This window comes from Silurus aristotelis, assembly GCF_946808225.1.
Source record: "Silurus aristotelis genome assembly, chromosome: 26".
In the NCBI taxonomy this organism is placed as follows: Eukaryota; Metazoa; Chordata; class Actinopteri; order Siluriformes; family Siluridae; genus Silurus; species Silurus aristotelis.
The window spans coordinates 4,487,046-4,514,710 of NC_139599.1; the positions used below are offsets into that span (position 1 = coordinate 4,487,046).

The 27,665-nt window shown below is 37.3% G+C and overlaps 2 protein-coding genes across 5 annotated transcripts; one reads left to right on the forward strand and one right to left on the reverse strand.

The window, feature by feature from the left end:
* Positions 1-525: 525 nt before the first annotated feature.
* On the reverse strand, positions 526-15,703 carry traf2b (Tnf receptor-associated factor 2b). Of its 3 annotated transcripts, none has more exons than XM_083531624.1 (11): positions 15,631-15,703; positions 11,744-11,955; positions 10,818-10,896; positions 10,485-10,583; positions 6,980-7,141; positions 6,612-6,686; positions 6,274-6,348; positions 5,200-5,535; positions 3,889-4,066; positions 3,215-3,363; positions 526-1,755 (listed from the first exon to the last, which is right to left on the reverse strand). In XM_083531624.1, the coding sequence occupies exons 2-11, from the start codon at positions 11,953-11,955 to the stop codon at positions 1,537-1,539; spliced, it is 1,584 nt and encodes a 527-aa protein (XP_083387750.1). In that variant the 5' UTR covers positions 15,631-15,703; the 3' UTR covers positions 526-1,536. The 3 variants fall into 3 exon arrangements, with proteins under 3 accessions (XP_083387750.1, XP_083387749.1, XP_083387748.1); XM_083531623.1 differs by lacking the exon at positions 15,631-15,703 and adding an exon at positions 15,490-15,626 and having other exon boundaries at positions 1,346-1,755; XM_083531622.1 differs by lacking the exon at positions 15,631-15,703 and adding an exon at positions 12,092-12,677 and having other exon boundaries at positions 1,346-1,755.
* On the forward strand, positions 15,590-26,315 carry coq4 (coenzyme Q4 homolog). 2 transcript variants are annotated; one of them, XM_083531637.1, is made up of 7 exons: positions 15,590-15,730; positions 17,329-17,472; positions 21,126-21,222; positions 22,038-22,140; positions 22,232-22,361; positions 22,547-22,640; positions 25,526-26,315. In XM_083531637.1, exons 1-7 carry the CDS (start codon positions 15,679-15,681, stop codon positions 25,707-25,709), a joined length of 804 nt encoding a protein of 267 aa, XP_083387763.1. In that variant the 5' UTR covers positions 15,590-15,678; the 3' UTR covers positions 25,710-26,315. The 2 variants fall into 2 exon arrangements, with proteins under 2 accessions (XP_083387763.1, XP_083387764.1); XM_083531638.1 differs by lacking the exon at positions 15,590-15,730 and adding an exon at positions 15,737-15,805.
* The last annotated feature ends 1,350 nt before the right edge of the window (positions 26,316-27,665 follow it).

The window sequence follows — 27,665 nt, forward strand, 5'->3', positions numbered from 1 at the left end:
ACTTCCACAATCATAATATCATACATACAAGTTTTTCCCTAAAGCATTTTTGCATTAATTTTAGCTTATATAAAACTAAAACTTATATCTACTAAATATTAAGCAAACTACAAGAAATTACAAAATGCATAAATCATGACAACAAAGCTCATTAAACACATGCATTTGTATTTGAATCATATATGGGTGTTATGCATTGATAGGTGGATGCATAGTAAGGGTTTATATGCTACATTACCAGAACCTTACAGACTCTTTATTTATAAAAAAACAAAAAAAACAACATGGTAACGGTAAAAGGAAATGGTAAAAAATAAAAAGGTAAAAGTTAAAGAATTCCAAAATATGCAGGTTCTTTTTCTACGGGTTTGGGACATATTGCATACATGCATTAACAATGAATATATGCACACATGCAATTCCCAAGCCTGTATTAAACAAAACGCACTTTTGAAGATGGCAAAAGTACAAGGTGAGAAAAGAGCCATTTAATGGTCTTTTCATTTTTTTATATATATATATATATATATATATATGTTTAGTATTAGTATAGTATTTAGGTAAGGAAATGAAGCAAGACATTTTATTTTCTTTCTATACTTTGGATTTTTCGCTTTCTAGTTTTTTTTCCCTTCACATTTCTTTCCCTAAAACCAGCGTACCTGGAAAAACAGGCACCCGGTAGTTATGCTTCGTTTATTTATTTTTGTGTATATCCGTTTTTTTGGGGGTTTTTTTACAGTGCATTTTGTTGCACTGCACTAGTTCAGATATTACTATAATACATACTTATATTATATATATTTCAATTATTATGATTTTATTCTTAATATTATTTATAAATATGAATGATTGTCAGACCAGTCTTACACAGGCTGCTGTTACAATATTTTAGTTTGGAACTCCAAATATCAGCCTCTTTTTGGGTTTTATGCAAATGATGCACTCGGTGAAGCTTTTATGATATAAATAAGCTAAAAAAATATAAAACATGAAAAAGCCTGAGCTTTATACAGACAATAGCAGTACAGTTTATTCACTGTGATATCCATTCTATATTATTTTAATGCCTTATAACCAACAGTAACCAGTGTAAGTACAGTAGTCTCTTAATTACCTCGCTAAAGGGATGATTTCTGTCTAGGATATAAATCGTATTGTCAATATGCCTTCGCTGAAAGAGCGGAGATCTAGGGTTAGTAGCAGAACAAAACAGCAGCGCTGGTGCCATTAGCTTCATTAGCAGACCCAGCGATCATGTGCTTATTCCAAAATTTTGCTCTTTTCCCTCCCTTATATACACACTAATCTTTATTTGCTGACAAGTGACCGTGGTTTAAAATCAATCCTGTGCACGGTGCGTTAGAATCGTGTCCCGCCCACCGAGCCGTGACTTATCCCTTAAATAAACACTGTATATCATAAAAGAGGCTGTATATTGGAGTTCTGCTGAACAAAATGTATTTAAAAGTTCTAAACTATAATATAATATATATAATGTATATATAATATATTCCCCCCTCGCCCTCACAAACTTTAAAGCCCAGTAAGGTCTACAATCGCTTTAATGAAAATGGTATCATCTCGGACGTAGGAGCTTTTTCCTGCCAGCTTTGCCAGAGGACAGAAGAGTGGGCAGCCGCTGGCGATGTTCATCTCGCTGATGGGTCTCTGGAAAGACGTAGAGCTGACGTCTGGTCTGAAAGCGTCGATGATGTGCTCGCGGTTATTCTGGTCCAACAGCATCAAAGTTACCTGAGATAGAAAGGAAGATAAAGTTGGTCGTTTTCTTCTTTCGGCTGCTCTTGCTAGGGGTCGCCACAGCGGATCATCGGTCTCGATATCACTCTGTCCTCTACATCTGCCTCTTTCAAAATGACCACCTGCATGTCTTCCCTCACAACAATCCATAAACCTTCTCCTTGGGCTTCCTGTGTTCTTTCCTGGATGGCAGCCTCAGCATTTTTCTAGCGCTATACCCCCTGTCCCTCTCCAAACCATTTCAATCGCAGCTCTAATAAACTCGTTTTTAATCCTGTCCAGCTTCATCACTCCTAATGAAAAATCTCAGCATCTTCCCTCTGCCACTCCTGTTTTTTTGTCGATGTCACTGTCTCGAACCCGTTCCTTACATTTACACTTAGCAGAGGCCCTGATCCAGAGCGACTTACATTTATCTCCTTCAGCTGAGCAGCTATGGGATTAAGGGCCTTGCTCAGGGGGCCCAGGAGTGTAAGCTTGCGATGTGGCCGGGATGTAAACTCATGACCTTCGGCTCTAAACATTAGCAGGTCTCACCACTGTCTTAGAAACTTTCCCTTTCACTCTTACAGACCACCTTCTATCCCAAATCGCTCCTGCCACACTCCTCTATCCTCCTGCACTTGTTTATTCACATCTCAAATACACTCTCCATGTGGCCAGTCGACCCCAGGGATTTAAACTCCTCCACCTTCACCAGACAATTTATAGTTGGCAAAGTCTGAAAATCTCACTGGGTAATGGTATAAACAGGTGCAATGAAAGAATTCCACATTTTTTATATAAAGTGGAGGTTGTTTGCCAGCAAAAGGAAAACATGATTGTAAATAAATGTGATGGAAACTGGATCATGGGATGCACGTCACGAGGAGTTTCAAAGTGACCGTCATGGAAACAGTCACACAAGTTATTGTGGCTTTTCCCTTATATTATAGCAGCTATAAACTGACCAACAACTTCCTTTTTTTTCCCTGTTAACGGTTTGCAACGTTTATGAAGCATTGATTGAAGGTGTCAACACAAAGTCTTCCCACAGAACATCAGAGGTTTTTAAAAACATTTGTAAGATTTTCCGCAGTTTCCATCGTACAAGTCGATGTGAATGGGTTGCTGGTGCTGTTACAGAAATGTATTTTCCTCAGGGTCAAGTCTACGCAAGTTCGTGCCGCAGAGCAATTAAAAATAAATAAATAAAAAGACGGCCCTGATTAATTCCATAATGACAATGAGGATCATCACAGATTTCAGCCTTTAATGATTCGGGTTAATAGACTTAATTGTTAATTAAATATACTGAAATTATAATTGATGATAATTGAGTGAGAATGGGGTTGGTATCTGTTCTGTGTGAAGGACCGTGACGAGAAAAATGAATGTGAAAGTGAATGTGAAAGGAGTAAAGAATTCTTTTTTTTTTTTTCCCCTCAAAAGCAGGTAGAGGACATGCGCTCACCTTCTGGCTGAAGGGCCACTTGAGGAGAGCGTCGTATTTGCCTCTCATCACCACAAAGAACAGGGAGAGGTGGCTGCCTCTGCCGGAACCGTCGCCGTTCAGGTAGAGCCTCAAACACATCTTATAGCCGTATTTACTGGAGTAAAATGCTGGAACATACAGGAAGATTCATTCAGTAATTGAGATTATCTATATAATATATCTATCTCACACACACACACAGTGATGTGCTATTCCATTTTTAAAGTTCTAAAATTCACACTAATCATTGAGCTACAATGTAAAAACGAAATGTAAAACAAATTCTACATATTTTATCCGTGTTCAGTTTTTCCTGTTCGGAGAAATTAGGCGTAATCGTACACTGTTTATTACTCAGAGTTCATTTTTGGTATGTTCGAGCACATCATTTTAAAGCGGTTTGCAAACCAACAATGTGAATCAGCCAAATCTACTTCACACCAAGACTCCGCGTGGTCTATTGCTAAGCAGATGCTGACATGTATTGAAAGAGAAAGTGCCCTCGAGGATGAAGGCAATATCCTTTGCAGTTAAAACAGAAGTGAAAGTAACCGCTCAATTAAAAACCTGAAAAGGATGCAATCGGTGGGAGTCGAACTTCTTTCGTTTTTCATGATTGGCTCGTGATTGAATACGATAAATGAGGCATGTACCAGGTGAAAACATGGCGGGCGCTCGGCCGGCCAGCGCATCTTGTCGGCGACGGGAGAAATCCGAGATTTTCCAAATGAACACGCCGTCGTACGTGCAGAACTGCAGCTCGCGCAAGTTCTGCTCCGATTCGGAAAGCTGTAGATCCCGCATGGTCAATGTCCGCTCCAGCTGACGCACCTGCACATCAACACACACACACACACACACACAAACAGCAAGATCAGCCAAAAACTCCTGCCCAGAAACCATTAAGGGGTTCTGCATGGAACCCCATCTAAAAGGATGCAAACAGAAGAACTCTAAGGGGGTAAATGCCCATAATTTGCCCAGTATCTCTTTATAATGTATCCAATTATATTAATTGTTTTGTACAGTGTAGATACTGTAGATTCCTTTGGAGAGAACATCCATTACAGCAACCAAAAAAAAAATAGAAACACCTGTTAAGGATGAAAAAAAAAAGGGGTGAAGGAATGTTTGGCAGAGACAGCGCTGGCTCTTCTGCCAATCAAGCGCCTTATATCAACATTAGAGGTCGACCGATTGACCGAGTGGAAAACATACTGAAAAAACTAAAGCTGACGGACACTCAAAAACCTTTTTGGAGAGAGAATGCGAGTAACTTTTTGGAAGTGTATCGTTACTGAGCCTTCAACCGGCTGTACAGGTGTAGACACGGGACCCAAAACCTGGTAACGAGTGCACCATAGAGAGGCTTGTGTTCTTCAATAAATGTTTAATTTAAGCAATTTTATGCATCACTTCTTACTACTTAACTAGATTTTATTAGATGAAGGGGGAAAAATTTGAAATGGGTCAAAAATATCAGCATCATATATCTGCCATCGACTGCCCTGATTTCTAAATATATCGGCATCAGCAGAGAAAAACCCATATCGGTCGACCTGTAATCCACAATCTGGCTTTTTTAATGAAAGGCACTCAAACTAAACTTCAACGGAAGAAAGAATCTTTAGACCTAAAGTTCACCGGATCTGTTGATTGGCGCTGAAAAAAAAAAAAAAAAAAAAAAAGACCTGCTGGTGTTTCGATTTTTTTAATACTTGCCCATTGTTTCTATTTAAGCATTTCAACCATTCCTAATTTTGATCAAATGTCGTTTCGAGTCGTTACCTATAGAAATGCCAGTCGGCAGCGGCCAAAACACACGAGGAACGTGCTGGAAAATTCATCTCAGCTGCACGAAAAGAAAAGTTGAAAACTTTACGAGCCGGCTGAGCAGAAGCTGTCTTAGATTTGTCCGATTTTTGTACGGCCCTTTGTTTGTACCCCTAGTGGTAAGTCAGTACCTTGTTGGATAAGTTTTCGATCTTGTCCTGGTCAAGACGGTGTTGGCGGCTGAGAGCTTCGAGCGTCAGTGCCGTTCGCTCCACCTCTCTATTCAGCACGCACACAATGTTCTCGAGCGCGGCCATCTTCTGCTGCATGCTGGGGCCTCCTGCGGTGACCTGGGCGCCCGCGAGGGCGGCGTCTTCGGGGCCGCGGTACAGGCCGAGCCCAGAGTCCTCCTGCCACTCTCCGGCTGCGTCAGAGCGCATGCGCACGGCCGATAGAACGGGCAGCATGAGACGCAAATGCTCCATCACGCTGTTCTGTTCATGCTCCTGCTGCTTTCCGTTGTCCACCTGCGGCATTAAACAGTGCCAGATTAAGCGTGGGTAATCGGTGTGATTGCTTCATTACTGATTTTAGGTCTTGAACTCAAGCTGCATTTATAGAGTCCTTATGTATTATCTTATTATTCTAAGTTAACACGTATCATCATCATCCTCCTCCTCATCATGCAGTGCATTTTATTTTGTATAAGAACTTTCTCCTCGTTCTCCATCTTACAATGACGACAATATTGTACAAATATTTTCATGTGGCGTAATGCATCTTGGGGACTACCTGTTCTTGTTCATTAAATAAATTATAAAAGTTGGTGGTTCACATGGGAAAAAGTAGGAGGCCTGGTGACATCTAATTTCCCCCTAATAACCACATTTAACTGAAATGATGTTTTGGAAGTTAAATATACAAAACATTTGTCTCAGTCATAATATCTTTAATCTGACTTATGTTTACAAAAGATTAGGTGGGGACTTTTTGTCTGTTGTGGTTCAGCAGAGAGGTGAGGATTGAGGAACACTTCTAAATGTAACTGCAATGGTCACAGTTATGACTAGTACTGTACTAATAACACTTCTGAAAGACTTTCCAGATAATTTACATTCAGAACATTCACATGTTCTGAATAAGATAGTCAGGAATTCATCTGCATGAATGAGATTTAGAAAAACAAATAAACCAGTGTGGGAACATCTCTGGCAGCAGACTTCCTGTTTATCCTTAAGGGGGATTGACACGAACGTCATACTTACAACTGCTCTGCAGCCAATCTCGCTGAACTGGCAAGCCGACTTGGACTTCGCACACGATTTGCTGTGCTCCTGAAACTGCAAAATACAAAAAAAATAAATAAATTGTTCAGTCTTTAAAAAAAAAAAAAATCAATAATATAAATATACACAATACAGCAACAAAAAAGAGGTGTGGGAAATGTGTGGGTGTAAATAAAAAAGTTATTTATACCAGTGTCTGAATCTAAATAATACATCACTTATCTGGAGCACACAATGTGGTGCGAACCTGTTCAGTTTCTAAAGGTTAGAAATAAAAATTTTTTTTAAAGAAACTGATAGTTGAAAGCAATACTAACCTTTTCTCTGGGGATCTTCTTTTTACCACATTCTTTACACTGCATTGGGAATTTTTGACAAATCTCATCATGGGCCTGAAACAAATACCAGAAAAAAAAAAAAAATTATGAAATATTCAAAGAACGAATTTTCTAAGAAATTACTCAATCTGCCCCGTACATATCATATAAACCGAAAAACTATTGCATCATTATTTTTGTTAAACTTCCTTTACACACAACGTGATAAGGTTTATTGCACTGCATTTTCTGGATAAGAGTGAGAACATTTCACTAGAATTCTGTAACGAGGGAGTCACCGGTGTCAGAAGTTTGTCAGTTAATTTTTGGAATACTTAGAAGGACTCGAATCAACGTGTCCTGCTCACCTTAATATCTCTGAAACTGAAGGAGACTTTGCAGTATTTGCAGTTAAGCGTTCTGGCTTCGCACTCTCTCTCATTGTGTCGGTCTTTTTCGCTGAGCAGGATGAGGGCTTGACACGCATCACACTTCACACGCTCGAACACACATCTGCCTTCGTGTTGCCCCTAAGGAGGACCAGCCAGAAAAAAAAAACTATTAAGAGATACCCAATGCTCTACATGGGTTTATACACTGGGCTTCTGCCACATAATTAAATACCTGGATAAATAAGCAGGTGTTCTTATTAAAGCTGACAAATACATTAAACTGATTTCAGGAGTCATTCCTAACATACATCTAAAAAAAACTTAGCAAAACCACATTTACTACTTTCACTTCCAAAGAACACATGTTGGTCTCTAACCAGAGCGTGTTAGAACAGACTTCATTCAAGACACGCAAATTCAAGAACATCTTTGCTGCATCATGAGTTATCTGCCCTCTTCCACATACAAATGCCACCCAACACTCAGGAGCCCAAAAGGAAAGCATTTTACTATACTTAAACTACAGGTGTCCAATCTTTTCCACAAAAGGCCAATATGGGTGCAGGTTTTCATTCCAACCAATCAAAGGCCACACCTAAAGGCCATATAATCAGGAAGAATTGTGTGTATTTGCTTGATTGGAATAAAACATGCATTTAAAATTGGACCTCCAGGACTTAAACAATAATAAAATTTAGTCACAGTTTTTTTTGTTGTTGATTTAAAAAATTTTTTAACACAGGTCCCTTCCAGCAAAATAAAGAATATATTAACTAATTTGCCGAAAACACCAACCTTCTAAGATGACTGAATGTCAATGTGCCCTGTTATGATGCGTTCATGCGAGACCGCAACATAAAAACCTCCCTAAAACACCAATCAACAACTTGATATATTGATGCAATAAAAACAGTATTTGTTTTCACAGCACACTGCAACTTGAAAATCCCCACCTACATGTAAAATTAAAACACTGCCTCCTACATGTTTATCTACCTACCAACCAGTTAATTCCCTGTATACAGAGAGACATCAAGCAGACATGGCCATGAACACGTCTTATTTTGCATTCATTTAGTATTGGCTTTTGATCAAATTACGTACAGGCACAGCACTTTCTCTCAAGACGAAGCTTGTAGCAGACCATACTGATCACTTTCGACAAAGCATTCAACATTATGATTATCACGAACATATTTAGTGCAATTTCAGGCCAAAATATAGTAAAATTAACACTCATGAGTCACGACTAACACAGCATTTTTTGCACATGATTTCCATACTGTGTGCATTCCTAAAACCAAAAACAGGAAAAGAAAAAGTCCCAAACAGCTGCTCATATGTACAGCTTCTTGACCTCTGGAATTCAAGCACTTAATGAAATATTGCTCTCCTAACTTCCCTCCATTTTACATCATTGTGCTGGAAAATGCCCAGAACAAGCTCTTCTGCGCCAAAAAAGCAACATGTAAGCATGTTATTACCTGATTAAGTGCATTTATTTTTATACATCTATACAGAGTCAGCTATACAGTTTCGCAGTTGTCTGCACTTTTTAGGTATTATGAGTGAGCTGTTTCAACCTGCTGAGTAATAAAGTACTTTTATAGCGCTTGAACTTTCCTCAAAACTTCATTGATTCTCTTTTGCTTGCTGGTTAACTAACACTTATGTGTGTTGTATACTTATGACCACTTCTGTTGTTTGGTCTAGAGGTCGACCGATTCATCGACACCGATAATTGAATGCTGGAACTTTGGGCAAAAATCCATACCAATAGTTTTTCCGGGTTGCGTTACAGCGTATGAAAGTGGCCTCGAACCAAATCACTGATGCAGTGTGCTGTTTATTTTATTCATGTTTAATGTAATTGTTTTTATTTATTTGGAGGTTCTGGAGGGTTACCTTTTGTTCTAGTTTAAATTCATGGCTTTGATTTTCCTCACTATTTATTAAAATAATGAACATTATTCATATTTATTTAATTTCATACATTTTCATGATTCAGTATTGTTTTTGTAATATAGTTTAGTATGATCGTACATGAGTGTTATGTTTGCTTGTTTATTATTTATCCAGGATCAATTTTAAAAAAACAATCGGTTATCGGCAAGCACAATCCGACCTAGCTATCGGGAGCGGTAAAAGCCACTATCGGTCGACAGCTAGTTTGGTTTGTTGCTGATTTGTTTACTGCTTTGAGCAGCCAAATTGCATAGAAATCAGTTGCTGATCTGATCAGAAATTCTGAGTACCTTTTATGCAGCCATTGTTTTTAACCTCAGAACTGCAAAAGTGTTGAGTGATGCCCTTGATATGAATGTTCAAATGCAGTACTTGTACATCATAGTGCACGCCCTAATCTGTTTTTCAAATCATTGGGAGTGTCTGTCAAAACAGGCTAAAGATAATAAAAGAACTATACCATTAACTAGAGAGGTCTAATGAAAATTTGCTGCGTTTGGCATCATCATTCAAACAATTCATATAAAAGTACTTAAAGTTCTTGAACTCAGCTAGACAATTGCACTAAAAGGAGCTAGAACATAAAAAAACGATGTAACTTCCTGTTTTAATGTGTTATATATGTGTGTGTATTTGTGAAATGAAGGCTGCTGTTTTGCAAGTACTTTGTTGCAGTATCAGACATGCCAAATTCTGCTCGCTCGTTTCTAAACAAAATAATTTTCAAAATGTTAAACTAGACCTATTCATATTTGACTGAAGCCAGACAATGGGCTGGCACAAAGAGCTTAGTCCACTTATCAAGATTTGACTTGTCAACACGTCTGTACGAAAATACTTAGTTATTCTTTTTAACCTTTAATGCCACTGGAAAGTTCATACTTATCAGTTGACTACTTAATAAGGAGGTCTTGCTCAGATCTTTTAATATCTGGTTAAGCTGTAAAACAGGAGGCGGATTGTGTGACACTTGCAATAGTGAACAGTGAATCAATGCAGTTAGTCATTTGCTAAATAATGTGTGAGAGCCACATCAATGTTCCAGGGTTTGCTTTGGTGTGTAACTATAATGATTCACTTCTGCAGGCTGACAGTTATTTCCGTGAAGCAGGTTTGTTATTACTTGAAATGCATACATGTCTGGTCAAAATAAAAAATAAAAAAAATAAAAAACATGGTGGTTTTGGTTTTTAATCTCGACCCATTTATCTTGCTCTACTCGCAAAAACTCCATTGAAACTATTCATAATGCAATCTGATCTAGTTAAATATGTCCATGAGGGTGTGTGTGTGTGTGTGTGTGTGTGTGTGTGTGTGTGTGTGTGTGTGCGTGCGTGCGTGTGGAAAGAGGTACTTTCCAACAAGCAAAAAACTCGGTGCTTTCCGCACTTCCCCCACATTTATTACTAAAGACTAGATTACAGTTCACAGACACGACAGACTACAATGACTCAAGACAAGTCAGCTATTTAACCATTTATACTTCTTTATCCTTCAGACTATTGCATCTATTTACCTCGTAATCCTTTAATGTTCCAGACCAGGTACAGCTGTCGTTCGGGCATTTCGCAGGCAAACCATCGATTTCTCTTCGTGCCGCATTGTCCGGGAAAGCCTGCATGAGGAAATGTACATTTAAATGTTGCTTCCTGGTACTTGATCAAGCCTGATTATCAATTCCCTTTAAGCATTGTAAATGCATTTCCTGTTTTCCTGATCTTACAGGAAAACAGAATTACAGGATTACAGGATGTGAATTTTCACAGCAGAATATTAAAACAAAGCTTTGCAGCATTCAAAACCAAAACACAACAAAAACAAAAAGGAATTCTTTAGAGAGCACACTTACCACAGTGAAGTCGAGTATGGAATGTTCTTCTTCAAATATTCCTTCGTCGTGGCATGCTTCGCAAGGGATCGGGCCAGAGCTGAGAGCGATAAAAAAGTAAAGTATATAAACTGCTCTGCAAAGTCTGCCACGGAGGAGAGTCTGATCACAACAAGGTGTGTCTTACATGGCACAAAATACACAGTTAAAACGGGATAATGTGAAAGTTACTGCCATTGTCTGTTTTTCTTGCATCGTTTTTTTCCAAGCCCACTGTTTTTTTTTCTTGTAGTGCCGCCCATGTGGACCCTTACTTTGGCATAATATTGCATCATTACGCATAGACTGTTAGAACTGCAGACAAGTGAATAAACTTAAATTAAGGGAATTAACAGAATGTCTACAGAGGTCATTAAATGGTGGACGTGTAACCGCGTTACAGAAAGGAGGGTTTCTCCAAGGAAAACCCTCATATGCGAGTCATTCCCGTAAGTATTAGGAAAAAGTTTCGAGAACATGGGCGAGAATTTCGAATTATATCCTGAAGTTCGTTCTAACTCCGCCCCTTTATGTTTGCGCTGCAGTCTGTCCGATTTTACCATTGATGCTGATGATATCCTTTATAGAAAAGGGGGGAAAAGACCTAAAGTAAAATTGTTCTATTTATATGCAGAGTAAGTGAAGTGATGCAGTGAGGAAAAACAGAAGTTTGAACAGAAACGGAATTAAAACACTTCCCATTTACTGGCAGTTGCCTATGAGTGCAGTTTCGTTAACTAAACAGTTTCGTTCCATTTCCAAGGTAACAGTTGATTAAATTAAAATTCAGCCTTGAGTTGCAACCCAAAAGCCAGGGAAACTTTTCTTTCCAAGTGGGTAAAAGAAAAGTTGATGAAAAATCAATAAATAAATAAATTCAGAAAAAAGGCCCGGAGTGCCTTGGGTACCTGGTGAGTTGTTTAAAACAGTACACGCAGAAGCGATGTCCACATTGTGCCTGAAAAGGCTTCCTCAGAACTTCTTTGCACTTCTGGCACTGATATTTATGTTCCATGCTCACGGACAGGACCAGCCGAGAGATTCCTGGTAAAGAAGAGTCCATCGAAGAGGGCAAAGATGGACGTGCCATTCCCTTCCATTTACCCTCGATGCTGATCATCTTTGAGAAACAGAAAACAGAAGCAGATTTATTGATACAAGCGGATTCCTTTTTTATTCGCATCTGCAACAACACTGACAAATACATGAGTTTCCCTTAAAAAGGAAATAAAACAAATAATGAAAAAGTCAAGTGCCTTTAAAGATTCCCGATTTTTCCACTTAATGGTGGCGCTATTGCAAAAACTCTAGCGATCGTGGGAAATGACGGGGCGTCGTCGAGTTCAATTGATGACCTAAAACGGAACACATTTTGTTTATTTTTTATAAAACATGACTCATAATTTAAAAAGCCAAACTATTTGTTACAAACCCTAAGCCTTATACCAAAACAGTTCTGGTAAAGGTTGTATTTTCACTGGGATTTCCCCCGTCCACAAAAAGGAAAAAGCGCCAGGTGAAGTGGGTTGTAGCCAAACCATCTGCGAAACTGAATAACTAATAGCAGGTAAAGCCCCCCCGAGTTAATATGAAATGGTTCAAGTTTGAAAGGAAACATGGAAACACATTTGCTCTCGCTTTCATTCTTAGTAATTTGGAAACGAAAAAGCCAAGGTTATGGTTGCAGAAGTCCTTTGTAAGAAAAGGACAATCACAAGGTGTACAATTTTGTGAAAATAGCATTGAGGTGGTGTGACGGCGTTACTGGGTCCTTATGCATTTTAGTCATTCCTTTTATATACACCACAGCAATATGTGCCGATACTTAAACACATAATTACATGTTGAATGTTTTACATGTTCACTATTTAGTTTGGGTATCATTTATTTAATAAAAACTATAAAATGTTCTTAAAAAAAAAAAGTGTTAAAACAAGTGCTGACACTGGAGACTGCTTCTGAAAATGCTATAGAAACTTTTCCGATGAAGGACACTTTTTTTTTGGTCTTTTCTTTATTTTATCTACATCACATCACAAGCCACACATTCCATTTCTCCACTATCATATGGTATCTATCAAATAACAGCCATGATGTGGGTAAGTGATGTAAAGCCAGTCTACTGATTCTATCCATACTGCAGATCATGCTGTATCACATGGCTGTGCAACACAGCTGAAAAAATGCTTCCTTCAAAAAATTTATAAGTGCTTTTCAATTGATATCTCTAGGACACGAAACATTGAACAAACTCTCCAACATGACAGATCAATTAACACATTATTAGCTCTGTACCAGTATCTGAGGTGCCATGATATTGGATAATGTAAATAGAGCTCCAAAGTGCCCGACCTCTGTAACTGCAATACCGTGATCGTGCAACCTTAGAAACACAAGTAATTGGCAATTCTTTAACACCCAGGGCATGTTGGTTATATTTTAACATTGCACAGGCTGGGACCTTGTTTGCAAAAATTTGATTTACATTGTAAATTATGCAAGTTATCCAAATGGAATGATTTGCTTTAGACTCAGGGTCCCAAACGTCCCTAGTGTCTCTGAATGCACAAGAAAAGCAGTCCCTTGTGGACTCTAAACGTTACAGACGCGTTTCTGTATGAATATCTAATGCGGTGTGTACGTAATAAAACGTATTAAGCGGACTGTGCTAGTCATAAACCACTTATCACCATGTGACCTTCAGGCAATATTGCTGTACCACATCATCTATGTAAATCCATAAACTGAAATGGAAATATTGCTGGGTGAATAAGTAATTCACACAGAGTGGGATGTGTACATTTGAGTCATTTTGCAAAGCATCTATGTAGTTCCATTACTACTATGTGCTAGTGTGAGTATAATTTTCTGTTGCTGCTCCCCACCACAATCCGGACCACCCACAATGCTTTGCAAGCCAGTCAATACTCCGCCACCACATATTCGTGAAGGGCGTGGCATGGTATTTTTGCTGTGGTGTTTTAAAATGTATATGCTTGGGCTAGTCGTGTTGTCAAATGAATGTTTGTTGTACATTTGCTCAATAGGACCTTTTATTTGTTGGTGAACACAAAGCTTCAGGTGGACATGTTATAGCTCAATTGTTCCATTTTTGAGGTTCACCCGCATTTTTAAAGTACCGAAACCAAAAGTTGCCTAGCAAGGTCACAATGTGAAGTCCAACACACAATTGCAGCACTATTTGTTATCAAAAGGGAACGGACACACACACACACACACACACACACACACACACACACACACACACACACACACACACACACACACACACCTTGTTTGTGGGTGAACAAACTGACCTAGATCCTGATCTAAGTAACTGATGATTCAGCATTACACAACATTTGACGAGTAAAAGGTCAGTTTGTTCTTCAGGTGTGAACATTAAGGAGGCATCTGGGTACTTAAACAAAGCATTAACTTGAGCAATATGCATATGTACTTCTCTGTTGCTTAGAAACCTTTGAAACAAACGAAGCAGTCAACTATCTGCTAACTTTATCTATCTATCTATCTATCTATCTATCTATCTATCTATCTATCTATCTATAACTTGTACCACAAACAGCTGCACTATTTTATCCTATTATCATCTTATAAATGAAACCTTGAACATAATGACATGACAATAAACATATGGCTTTTTGCAAACTGCTGCTATAATCATAGCAATAAAGCACATTATTAGTTTATTATAGGAAAGAGCCGATTATTATATACACCATAAAGTCTTCGATTTGTTTTTTTTAGAACAGGATGCATTGTGCATCATATAACGCAAAATAAGATGATTATGACGATGCAGTTTAGTTTAGAGCTCCAATAATCTAAATCTTCTCCTACAAACCAAACTTTCTAGCATAACCTGAAGTAACTAGTAAGATGTGTTTAAGCAGTTCAACAGAAAGGCAAAGTTCATTCAACCTACAAGCTCTTGGTAAAATGGGTTTATTATGAAATATGTAAATGTTCAAAACATTTCCTTGAACAACAGCAACATCATCAGAACAATCTGTATTTCAGCCCAGACTAGGAAATCAGGAAAACAAAATGCACAAGATGTTCCATTGATTCCCATGTGTTTACCCAACAAGCAGAAAACAGTGTATAGATCTCCTCATAAAAGATAAAACACTACTATTATACAGTCTTGCAGACTCCAAAATCCAATGAAAAATCAAGTGTAATGCAATAAAAAGAAATACATGCATTGGTCAAGAGGTTATTCCCAGCTGCAATGGTCAACATTACACAACCACACATTTACATCCATTTGAATGATCTCAAGAAACAGTTTGTTCCATAAAAACGATAGAAACGCAATAAATACTTATAAAGATTGTACATTGAAAAAATAAAATGTTCACAATAATTAAAAGCAACAAACAGTGCTACGTGTACAGTAGTCAAACTAACCAGTAGTATTATAGGGTTAAAAAAAAAAAAAAAGACAGAAAACCAAACGTTTAAAGACACTAACTTATTATTAGATGATTAAGATGGTTTTAAAAAGTACATTTGTGGTATAAAACCGGTCAGAATTGTATAGTTTTAATATTTAAACAAATATTTCACACCAAAACAAAACGAGCAAGCAAGCTAAGCTAACGCAGCTATGCTAGGTTTTGCTAATAACCTTGGAGCGGCACGCAGACGAGGACTGACTGTGTGTAGTGTAGAGCCATGTTATAGAGGGGAAAAACCGCTCGAAAAGGACGACAACCCTGCAGAGAAATTACAGGAAAGCCTTTAAAGCTTTCGGAACAGAGGCACTCACCCAATTGTAGAAGCAAACTTCAGCGCCACGCACTTTATATGAGTGAGGATGAGGGTGAATTTAAACCTTCCCCCTCTATATATATGGGTGGTAAGCAGAGGTAAGACCGATTGAGAACAAAGCAAAAAACGCTTTCACGGCTTAATTTACTTCCAGCAATTTCATCCAGCAATAAGTAAATAAATAAAAAGGTTTTATCCGAAATATGTTTATATATATATATATATATATATATATATATATATATATATATATATATATTTGTGTACAGTAGAATGGGTTCTACGTCATATATGTGCGCCCTTCTAACCTGCTCCCTTCTGTGCTTTAAAGCAATATTTCTACTCGAAGTTGTATATAAAAACTTATTTTTTATTTTTTTAAATGAGCGAAATCATTTTGTTTTAACGTCTCAACTTTCTGTTTTCGCTTCAGCCTGATATACACGCTTTGAATAACACGTCTATTGTGTAGTGTTAAGTCTATAAGTCTATTGTAACACTGAAAACAAAAGTTTGTTTTGTTTTTTGGTTATTTTATTTTATTTTTTTCATTTTATACACATTATAATTAAACGAAATGGTCAAACTTTCCAAAAAAAATTAGACCAAGTAGTTTTAAATATACTGCATTAATCTTTTGATTCAATTTTTGAAGGAGAAATTTATTTGACATACCTCTTCTATTTGTACAGACTTGAAGGTCATTGAAAATCAAGTATTTACAAATATTAGAAATAATTCTGAACTCTTTATTAAATCATTTGCATTGAATGGACATTAGTGGGCGCTGGGGTTATTTAACAGGGGGTTCCTGTCTATGGTTTTCTTTTACAAGAATGTGAAGTTCAGCTGACTTTGTTAAAAAGATCTTTGTAATCAGCATGTGGGGTTTGATTCATGGCATTTTTCGAGACATTACTCAATGCATAATCTCAATATCCTGTAATTACTCTATAAGTATTGCTGTATGCATTTCACAAATAATACAGATACTTATATTAATCACATCATCTTATATTAAGCCACATCATCTGTAAATACCAGTGACTTAATTCGGCAGCCATACATTCCCTTTACATAACAAAAATGATGGTATGCTTTGCATCATGAGCCCTTCTCACCCTTCTCCACTGGTTCTTATAATTCTGGTATAGTTTAGGTTTCAGTTTTTTAGATCCTTGAACTGGGAAGGGTTTTCCCCATTACTAATTTAGACTTTATGTTCTAAGCAGCCAGGAAAAATAAGCAGATGTTCCTTTAACAAGAAAGGAAAAGGAAATCAGCCTATTAATCACCACTCAAAGCTTTATAAAGCCAAACAATACTATTATGAGCAACAATAGTATGAAAATAGTGCTTACAAGTATAGGCAGCTGGCTTGACTTCCTCCCAGCAGCAATGTAAAGCCTTTTTGCTCTTCAGCCAGTGGTCATTTGTTTGCATCTTGAGGTTGAAATTCTTGAAGTAATCACCTGATTGTAGACCTCATTAATGTTTTCCATATAAAGTATATTTTTAGTAGTTGCTTATTATGTTCATTACTTAAGTTCTGTGCAAACTCAAGCTTAAATTGATTCCAATGAACCACCTAAGGTTTTCTTATGTCAAAAAATATATACCATAGTGGGATAAGTATCCAATCCAGTTTTGAGTCTAATGTTTTTTGTTTTTGACACCATCTGAAATTTGATCACAGTGTTCACAAGGAAGCAGCACACGTTCACGGATTCAGCGATCCATGGCCGATTATATCCAAATCATATCCAGACGAACCCCATTCAGAAAGCCCTGCTGGCTGTGGGGTCGGGAGTTGCTGCTCTGCAAAATCCCTACAGACATGGTGAGGCTCTAAATATGGGCTACCTTCACTTTTTATTATATGAATAAGCTTTTAATCATTTTTAATAAATCTAATGTGGCAAAATGATGACTGGTATGGTTAGTTATTATATGTCATAACTCATTCTGTATAATTATCATTACAGACAATAATTCAAACTTTCCACTTAAACGCTTGGAAAATTATTGATTTTTTTTTTGGTTAAGATATCATAAATAATAATAAAAAAAATTCACACTGCCAAAGAACACCTAAAACCCTTACCAAATATGACAATCATTCTTGTCTTTAGTAACTGTTGGTCATATGAGGCAGAGGCTGAGAACATTAAATGATCTAAATTTTTTAGTTTATCTGTTATTACCATATGGGAAATCCCAGTGGTCTCATGCATGTGAATGTACAAAAAAAGTGGGGGAAAAAAAGCCACTCTTAGGGACTTTTAAGTCCAAGGAATTCTGAGAAAATAGTAGTGGGGGATGACCAGTAATTAAAACCAATGGGTTGGTTTGTAAAAATCAATACTTTTTTATGACTATGCATTCATCCCCATATGTTTAAACTTAGAGGGTTCCTATGTAAGAAATTCATTTTTTATAATAAATGTTATTGACTGTAAATGGTAATGTAATCTAGTGACTCTATTGCATCCCGTAAAGTTTTGAGAAACATGAAACTTGAACGTAAAATGTGATGCATCCTGTTGAAAGAGTGCCAGACAAACAAACAATTGCACGCAAATTTAAAATCACAGACACTGCAGCCTTCAGGAAAGCACCACAATTGGACCCCCATGGATGATTTTTTATTTTTAAATTTTTTACATCCCCTGTTCAGAGATTCCTTCAATGCTTCAACATCAAAAAACTAAAACCCAAAACAGAAGAACACAGCAGAAATAAGGTTTGCAGATTATTACAATCAGCAAGTCAAAGATCTGAACCTTTAAGCAATGTTCTCTGATGAGCCACCATGATTGTATGAAAGACAGAAGATGCTCTTATATAAAGCTCTTATCTCAAGAAAATTTAATGTGATTATACATCCCCATCATGTTATGCAAGTGCTTTGCTGGGAAAGGGATTGGTGTGCTTCAAAGTCTGAAGGAGGAATATCTAAAAATACTGAAGCCAAGAACATTCAAACTAGATTTGAATAGATCTTCCAGCATGACACTAATGCAACTCACACCTCTGTCATACCAGAAAGACATTAAGAGACAAAGTGAAATTGTTATTCTGGTGTTCACAAAAAGCCCTGCCCTGATTTCCCTAGCAAATTTTTTAAACCAAACTAAAGAAACTGAGGAATTGGCAATAATTCCAGCCAAATATTCTGAAAGATTGAGAAAGTGTTTGATTTAAGTGAAGGATGTATCTATACATATACTTTTACATACATTTACACTATATTACCAAAATTATTGGTCACCTGGTCATAAGTACAGTATGTGATTTTTGAGCAGTGCTCTATAGCAGGCTACTCAAGATCTTCCTCTCCAAAGTATTTAAGGATCTCACTTTGTGCACAGGGGCATCGCCATGCTGGAACAGGTTTGGGTTTCCAAGTTCAAGTGAATGCAAAATTTGATTACAGCGCATCTAAAGACGTCCTGTAAAATTGAGTGCCTCCAGCTTTGTGGTAACAGATTGAAAAAGAATCAATAGCAGGAAAGATCAGCTGACCCAATACTTTTGGCAGTATAGTACAGTAATTCAATACAAAAAGTTAAACTTGTTTATTATATAGATTCATCACACACAGACTGATATATTTCAAGTGTTTTTTTCTTTAAATTTTGATGATTTTGGCTTACAGCTGATGAAAACCCAAAATTTAGTATCTCAGAAAATGAGAATATTGTGAAAAAGTTCAATATTGGAGACTCGTGGCGTCACACTCTAATTAGCTCATTAAATCCGAACACTTGTAAAGGTTTCCTGAGCCTTGTTTCCTGATCTCTGTGTTTGCTTTTAATGAGCGGAAGCGCTTCCCTGAACGCAACAAAGAAAAGAGTTAATTGTTTGCATGGCTGAGGTTTTTCACAATCTTCCTGGCCCTGTTCTGGCACCGCGTGCTGTAGATTTCCTGCAGGTCAGGGAGCTCGGTGGGGATGGTACGTTCAGCTGACCGCACCACCCTCTGGAGGGCTCGCCTGTACTGCATGGTGCTGTTCCCGAACCAGGAAGTGATGCTACCCATCAGGACGCACTCAATGGTGCAGGTGTAGAAAGTCTTTAACACCTGAGAGAGAAGTTTAAAGTCCCATAAGCGTTTTAGATGGTACAGACGCTGCCAGGCCTTCTTCACCAGGGTGTTGATGTGACAGGACCAAGACAGGTCCTGTGTGATGTGAACACCTAGGTACTGGAAACTGTCGGCTCTCCACTGGGATCCCGTTGATGTTTAGCGGTTGGTATGACCTGCTTCGTGCTGAAGTCTACTATCAACTTCTTAGTCTTACTGACATTCAGGAAAAGGTTGTGGAAGGTTGGGGAGCTCCATTGCTGACTGTGAGGGTGGATGAGGTGTGTTTGCTCATCCGTACGGCTTGTGGTCTGTCTGTCAGGAATTTGGAGATCCATTGACACAGCGGTAGGCTGAGTCCCAGGACCTTCAACTTAGTAAGCGTGGAGCGAATTATGGTGTTGAACGCTGAATTGTAGTCCACAAACAGCATCTTTGCATAATTCCCTTTTCTGTAGTCCAGGTTGTTTATCGTTGTGTGTAGAAGATTTGTGATGGTGTCCTCAGTAGATCGTTCTGGCGGTGCGCAAACTGTAGAGGATCCAGTGTGTCTGGTAGTGTCGCAGTGATGAAGTCTCTGACTAGTCTTTCGAAGCACTTCATCATTACTGAGGCAGGCGGGCTGGGGCTTCTTTGGGACAGGAACAATTGTGGAATGTTTGAATGTCATCTGCTGGTGTTGGTCTACTGTGTTTTATCAAGTCCAAGGTCAGCACAGCCATCTACCGGGAAGTTTTAGAGCACTTCATGCTTCCCTCTGCTGACCAGATTTATGGAGATGCTGATTAAATTTTCCAGCAGGATTTGGCATCTGCCCACACTGCCAAAAGCACCAAAAGTTGGTTGAATGACCATGGTGTTGGTGTGCTTGACTGGCCAGCAAACCCACCAGACCTGAACCCCATAGAAAATCTATGTGGTTATTGTCAAGAGGAAAATAAGAAACAAGAGACCAAAAAAATGCAAATGAGCTGAAGACCAGTGTCAAAGAAATTTGGGCTTCCAAACCACCTCAGCAGTGCCGTAGACAGATCACCTCCATGCCACAACGAATTGAGGCAGTAATTAAACCAAAAGGAGCCCCGACCAAGTATTGAGTTTAATACAGTAAATGAACATACTTTCCAGAAGGCCAACAATTTACTAAAAATGTTTTTTTGAGAGAGTGAACTGGTGGGTTTTTGTTAAATGTGAGCCGAAATCATCACAATTAAAAAAAAAAACAAAGACTTAAACTACTTTAGTCTGTGTGCATTGAATTTAATTAATACAAGAGTTAAACTTTTTGTATTGAATTACTAGAAAAAAAAAAGACTTTTTAATGAAAAAGTAATTTATTTATTTTTTGGGGTTTTTTTTTTTGTCATCAAAGACTTTAGATCTTACTGAACCTTTCTCTAAAACAGACATGGTGGCAGTTCTGGGAGAGACTACAGGGCATCTCGCATTGTTAAAACTAAGGCACAGAATGAATAACGACCCTGAAGGTTACACCGTTCTCACGTAGGGAAACTTCAAGTGCCCCACATTTTATTTTATGTTCTTTCTGATCACACAGTGGACCTCATTTATCAGGCTGGATACGGACAGATTTTGGTGTAAATTGTTTGTAAGGCGTTTGCATGAAAAGATTTGGATTCATGAAAAGCCCATAAATTCAGAATAAAACTTGCAAACCTCAATTGATGACATTTCAGTCTTAGAATTTGCTCTGAATTACTAATAAATTGATAAATCCTTCAATTTAAGAAAAATGTGTACTAGTGTACTTTTCTGCACAGATGTTTGCCATAAGCCAGGGCGGTGCATTGTCAAACTGATATTACCGAAACAGCATACGATGCCCTTAGGAGTTAACCGCTATTTTTTTATTTTTTTATTTTTTTCTTTTGGAGCATAAAAAGCTGTTTTATAACATGGTTTCGTTTACTACGTGCTTTTGTCGAGTAGCAATAATATCGTTTTTGTGTGAAACTAGATTATTTTGCCCTTTTATGGTGCTGTGAGGCTGCTGGATTGGCTGCCCCAGTTTCTTTTTTTCATGTAGGGACGTTAGGGGCATTTTGCTCTTTGCATTGGCATAGCTTTTGCATTAACGAACGCAATTCGGCGTAAACATGCTTCGTTGAGGATTGCAATTTCTCCCACACACCCACACACAAATCAGTGCACATACTTTTTTCATACGATTTGCCTTGTCCTATTCAAGTTTGGTGAATGAGGTTCAACAGCTCTAAATCTCCAATCCACACATATAACCATTATAATTAGTGTTAGGTCTTGATTTCTTAATGCATTATTGGTTATAATGTCCCCAGAGAGCGTCCGAGGATTCGCCTATCCACGCTGGACCTTTCCTGGATGTCCAAACTTCCAGATGGCTCCTTAGGAAGGGAATATCTGCGCTTTCTGGAAGACAATGTAAATGAGCTAATTTTATAGTTCCGATTATTTATAATGTATTTTGGGTGCATTGTGTGATCCTGGAATATATTTATTGCTCATTTTACAGGAAGTCACTCCAGACACACGGGCAGACGTTAAATTCGTCGACGAAGAAGAGCTAGCGTATGTCATGCAGCGTTACAGAGAAGTGCACGATTTAGTACATACAATACTGGGAATGCCTACTAATATGCTCGGTGAGTTCAAAAGTCTTTAGGAATATCGATGAATTGTAATTTTATAAAGCACGTGAGTAAAATCTACGTAGATTATCTGTGCTTCTGAATGCATTACACTTTTTAATAAGGTTCATGGGGGTAGACAGAAAAGCCTTGTTTAATAGAATTATGAGTAAATATATTTTGTATATTCCCTCTTGTAGGAGAAGTAGCTGTTAAATGGTTTGAGGCCGCTCATACAGGTCTGCCCATGTGCATTATGGGAGCGATTCTCGGTCCACTGCGGCTATCGCTAAGGTGAATATGGAATATTTGAACTAATCCGTGTCTTCATTCATCATTAAAGAGTTATGAAAAAGTATTGATGCATGGTTCATAAAAAGCAAGAAAATGTAAATTGAGAATATAACCAATATTCAGTGCCTCTGTCCGATAACAGGTCAAAACCAGGTTATTGAAATTTATGGCAATGGGATTTTGTTTAGGTTTGGGCTGCACCACCATTTGAATCAATGGTAATTTCAGAACTGTGAACTTGACCAAAGATGGTAATTGTAAGGAAAGCAAGGTGTTTTTTTTTTTGTGTTTTTAAATATGAGCTCCGTGTACAAGTGTTTTTTTGATCCTGAGGCCCCTGGGGACTAGAACTTTCTTACTTTCTTAAAGACGAGTTTCTACCACAAAGACTCACATGGCACCCAAATAACAAAAAGTCCCCAAAACTCTGAGATCAAAAATGTGTTGCGTAGATGGCGGGAATTCCAGGCTGTACATTGACAAATTCACATTTCATCATTGTAATGTATCTTTAAATAAGTGGAGCACCCACATATCACATCCCTGTTTATAAGATGTGACGTTACTATAGAAACATATAAAAACGGGCGCATTGCTATAAACTGATGTTCACGTGACGGACGGAACTACAGTGCAAGTCCTGCTGTTCTATAAGAAACAGCTTCTGACTAATCCGGTTTTAAAATGCTTTGTTTACCATTAACTAATATAATATTGCAGTTGTGGTATAAAATGGTGTAAAAGATATACATCATTTCAGGGGTTTAATTCTTTTCCTAATATTATTCACAGGTAAGAAAGTGTCCCTACACATACAGGTTATAGTGCGTTTAACTGCTCATAACCAGCAATATAACTGCCATATTTTTACTATGCCTTTTATTCTTTTTTACTGCAGTGTGGTTAAAACCATCTTCACATATTACTCATGCCTAAGAATACTATTTATTCTATGTCAGCCAGCACAAAAAGCCCATAGTTCAAATATGTCTCAATTACAAAACCTTTAAATAAACGATTCTTTAAACAACACAATTTCATTCGGAAGACATTCGGTTCCTAATTTTCTAATTTAGAATAAAAGTTTCAGTTACTATGTGTAGAATTCAAGACCTGTACTTACAGTCGAGGAGGAGGAGATGAAGTGTTGCACTGATTTCAATCAGGAAATTAAATTATTTAGCTTTTTTTGTAACTCGTCCAGCCGACAAGTCTGTGCTTCCTCTGGAATTTTTCTTTCTAAAGGTAGTTTTTATATGACAACCAGGGTATTCATTTTTAAAGAACAGACTTCCCCTGGGATTATTTACCTTACTTGAGCCCCCTTGTTTACACATAAACATGCATAATGTTGAGTTGCATTCACTAAAACTATTTACACCAACGATTTCGATTTCTCCATTTTGTTTGATGAGGAAGCGTTGATTCGTTCAACATTCATTCATATTGATTGATTCACATCACTTTCACAATAGTGAGAAACAGAAATGTGTTGTTGAGCAAAGTAAACTGACTTGTTATTCTCATTGTGTTTTCTATAAGAAGTGTATTTATAGTTTATAAAACCATGTAATTGAGCTAAAGTAGAGATACAGTAGGGTAAAATATGACTCCAGTAAAAGTGCTCCATTTAAACTTCCACTTGAGTAAAAGTCCAAACATAACTTAAGTATCCAAAGTACTATGAATTATTATGGCTATAACGTTCCTGTTATAACTTTTGTCAAAAAGATAGCTTAATCAACTCAATTTATGAAAACAATATTCTAATGTTAATCTTAGCAACACCAATATATTAATAGAATTATATTGATTATTCAAAAGTTGTGCAAATACCCTGATTGGTGGCTTGCTGTGTGTTTGACCAGTGAATTTTTTTATCCACTAATAAATAAAAAGGAACGACTGATTTTGCAAAATGTGTGAGTTACATGAGTAAAAAGTATGATATTTGACTTTAAAATGTAGTGAAGTTAAACTAAAAGTCTCCCCAAACAATACTTCGTTACTGTCCACCACTGGTCTCAAGTGACCTCACTATTTTACCATAACTTCATAAGAAAATCTGGTGAGAGGAAAAGCTGTTTATAGCTACTGTAACATCCGTGAAAATAGATGATCTCATAGCAATATATGTCCCTATAAACTAAAAACATACAATATGTCATTCATAAAAATATAAAACAAGCTGATGTGTAAGAGGAACAAAATTAAGAGGAAATATATCTTTCAGTTGATGACATCACTACCTTTCCTGTATCTCTTCGTGTTTCCCTATAGAAGAATTTCCCAAGTTCTTTGTGTTGTAAAGTTGAAACTTTTAGCTGAATTCTAAAAGCTGAGATTGTTTAAACATTATACATACACATACATATAAATACACGATATGGACAGAAATTTGTGGACACTTGTGAACCGTAATATCGGTATGTGCTCTTTAAACATCTTAATTCCTATTTGCTTTTACAATAACCTCAATTTCTCTGGGAAGATGTTCCACTACCTTTCAGATCCAACGCTACAAATCAGGTATTGATGTAGGTGAGGTGAGGAGGCCTAGGTGCAATCAGCTTTTCAATTCATTCCAGAGGTGATCAATAGGGTTGAGGTCCGAGCTCTAAAGAAGGTCACTCAGGCTACTCCACTCCAAATAATGTAAACCATATATTCATGGAGATATGGCACAATATCTTTGTGCACAGGGGCATTTTCATGCTTAAACAGCTTTGGGTCACCTACATCAAGTAATGCTACCACATCCCACAGCATCCTATTCAATTGCCTTTGTGGTAACAGTTTGGGAAAGAACCTCATACGGTTGGAAAATTTAGCTGTTGGAATACTGTGTGTGGCGTATAAACCGTAACACTTTATCTACATTTCAGACGTAAGCAGAAGCTGGTGTCGTCTCTCGGGCCGTGGGCTTTGCGGAGCGGCAGTCGCGCACGGTGCATGCTGAGCGTTTTTTACGAGCGCCGTTGGGAGCAGAACCTGGAGGACCTCCGGAAAGAACTGGACATCGAACCTCCACCTCTCATCCTGCCTGCAAAGATCAAGAAAGCAGCCTGAAACTTGCATACATGGAAAAATTTCAGAAGAGGATATCCGTGTAGGAATCATAAACTTGAGCGTTGGAAATGCTCTGATGTTGATATCGAATTTGAGATTTTTTCACTCTCTTTTTTCAGATAAAAAAAAACGGGGTTGCAGTGATTGGATGATTGCAAGACGATTTGCTATCGTTTGTAATAACGCAACCATTTTGTTTAAAGAAAGAAATTTAATCACTCGTTTGGATAGAAATTGGAACTCATTTGTGGTGACTGAGGTACAATTGCTCAGGTAAAAATCACTATGTATGTGTCAGAAGCCTATAGTCTAAATAGTCTAGACCATAGATCAAAAGTCTATTTTAGAATTGACACTTGATGACTAAATGGAAACCTGTGGCTGATTGCACTTGTTGCCTCTTTCACACATCTCATATTTGATTCATCCAAAGATTTTTTTTTTTGTTTGTTTGAGTTTAATTGTATTTCTTTTTAAATTGTGTTGTATATCTACCTATTTACTGTTGAAGCAGTATCAGTTGAATACTTTGTTAAATGCATTGCCATGTATACTGTTCAGTATATTTTTGGGCAATAAATATGTAAATATTTACACGCTTTTTCACACAAATCTCATTAATATTATTATTACTACTATTCGTAATAGTAGTGTTGGTCGTTCTGGTAAAACGTGAAGGTGCATCAGCTAGATTTGAAAGGAAGAAGGTTTCTTCATTGATACGGAGGACTACACACGACTTAAAAATGAATGAAATTAAATGAAATGAAGTATAAAATATAGAAATATACTGCAAATAAAGTAAAAAAGAAAATGCATCAAATTACTGATTTTAAATTGACCAAAATGTATGTGTGTATTTATTAATTAACTTCTGCAATCATTCATGTATTGATTTATTTATTCAAATTTACATTTATTTATGCATTTGTTTGTTTCTCGATTGGTTAATTGATTTATTTAATCTCTATTTATTTATTTGTTTGTTTGTTTCTATTTAAGTTTTTGTCCTTCATACACAGAAACTGATATGATCGTTAATTGAAACTTTCTTTTTTTTTTCTTCCGTATTTTCAAAAGTCGCGCTTCCGCCAATAACCGCCTCTAACGGCATCAGACAGTAGTACCATAGTTTAGGGATCGTCGCAAAAGTTACACACGTTAACACAGAAGCAGCTTTCCACAAAAGGGGGGTTAAACTATAAGATATACTGTAGAGCAGGGGTCACCAACCTTTTTGAAACTGAAAACTACTTCTTGGGTACCGATTAATGTGAAGGGCTACCAGTTTGATACACACAGTTTTCAGTTTGTTCTGAAATAATACATTTGCTTAATTTACCTTTTATTATGTTATTGTTAATAATAATGATATTCATCTATGTGAAGACACTGATCATGTTAATGATTTCTCACAATAACTATCAACAATGATTTAACAAAATAGGAAACAGTTTTTTTTTTAGAAAAGGCCCGCAGGCTACTCATGTTAGTGACCCCTGCTATATAGTGTTAATCCCAGTCTAGGGTTGGGCCACACAAAGTAATTCATGAGACTTCATGGGGTATTTTGCAACCCTGCACCTTTGGACTTATTTAGGAAATTTGATCATTTGCACTGCCTCAGTATCACTTTTACTCTCACTATTACTTTTGCCAAAGTAATAAAGTAATCTAATATTTTTTGGAGGGTCTTTCCCTGAAAGAATAGCAACAAACCTAAAGTAGATCTTACCTAACCTTACCTACCTAAGATCTTAACCTAACCTCCCTAATACACAAAACAGAAAAAAAAAAACACCCACCCTAAAACAAATGGCAGCCACACTGCCAGTAAACTGAGTAAACAATATGTACAGTGCTAAATATATACAGAGATTAATATACACTGCCAACAAAAAACGAAAAATATTATCATTTGCACTGCCTGACTTTACATACCCTGCACAAGTCTAA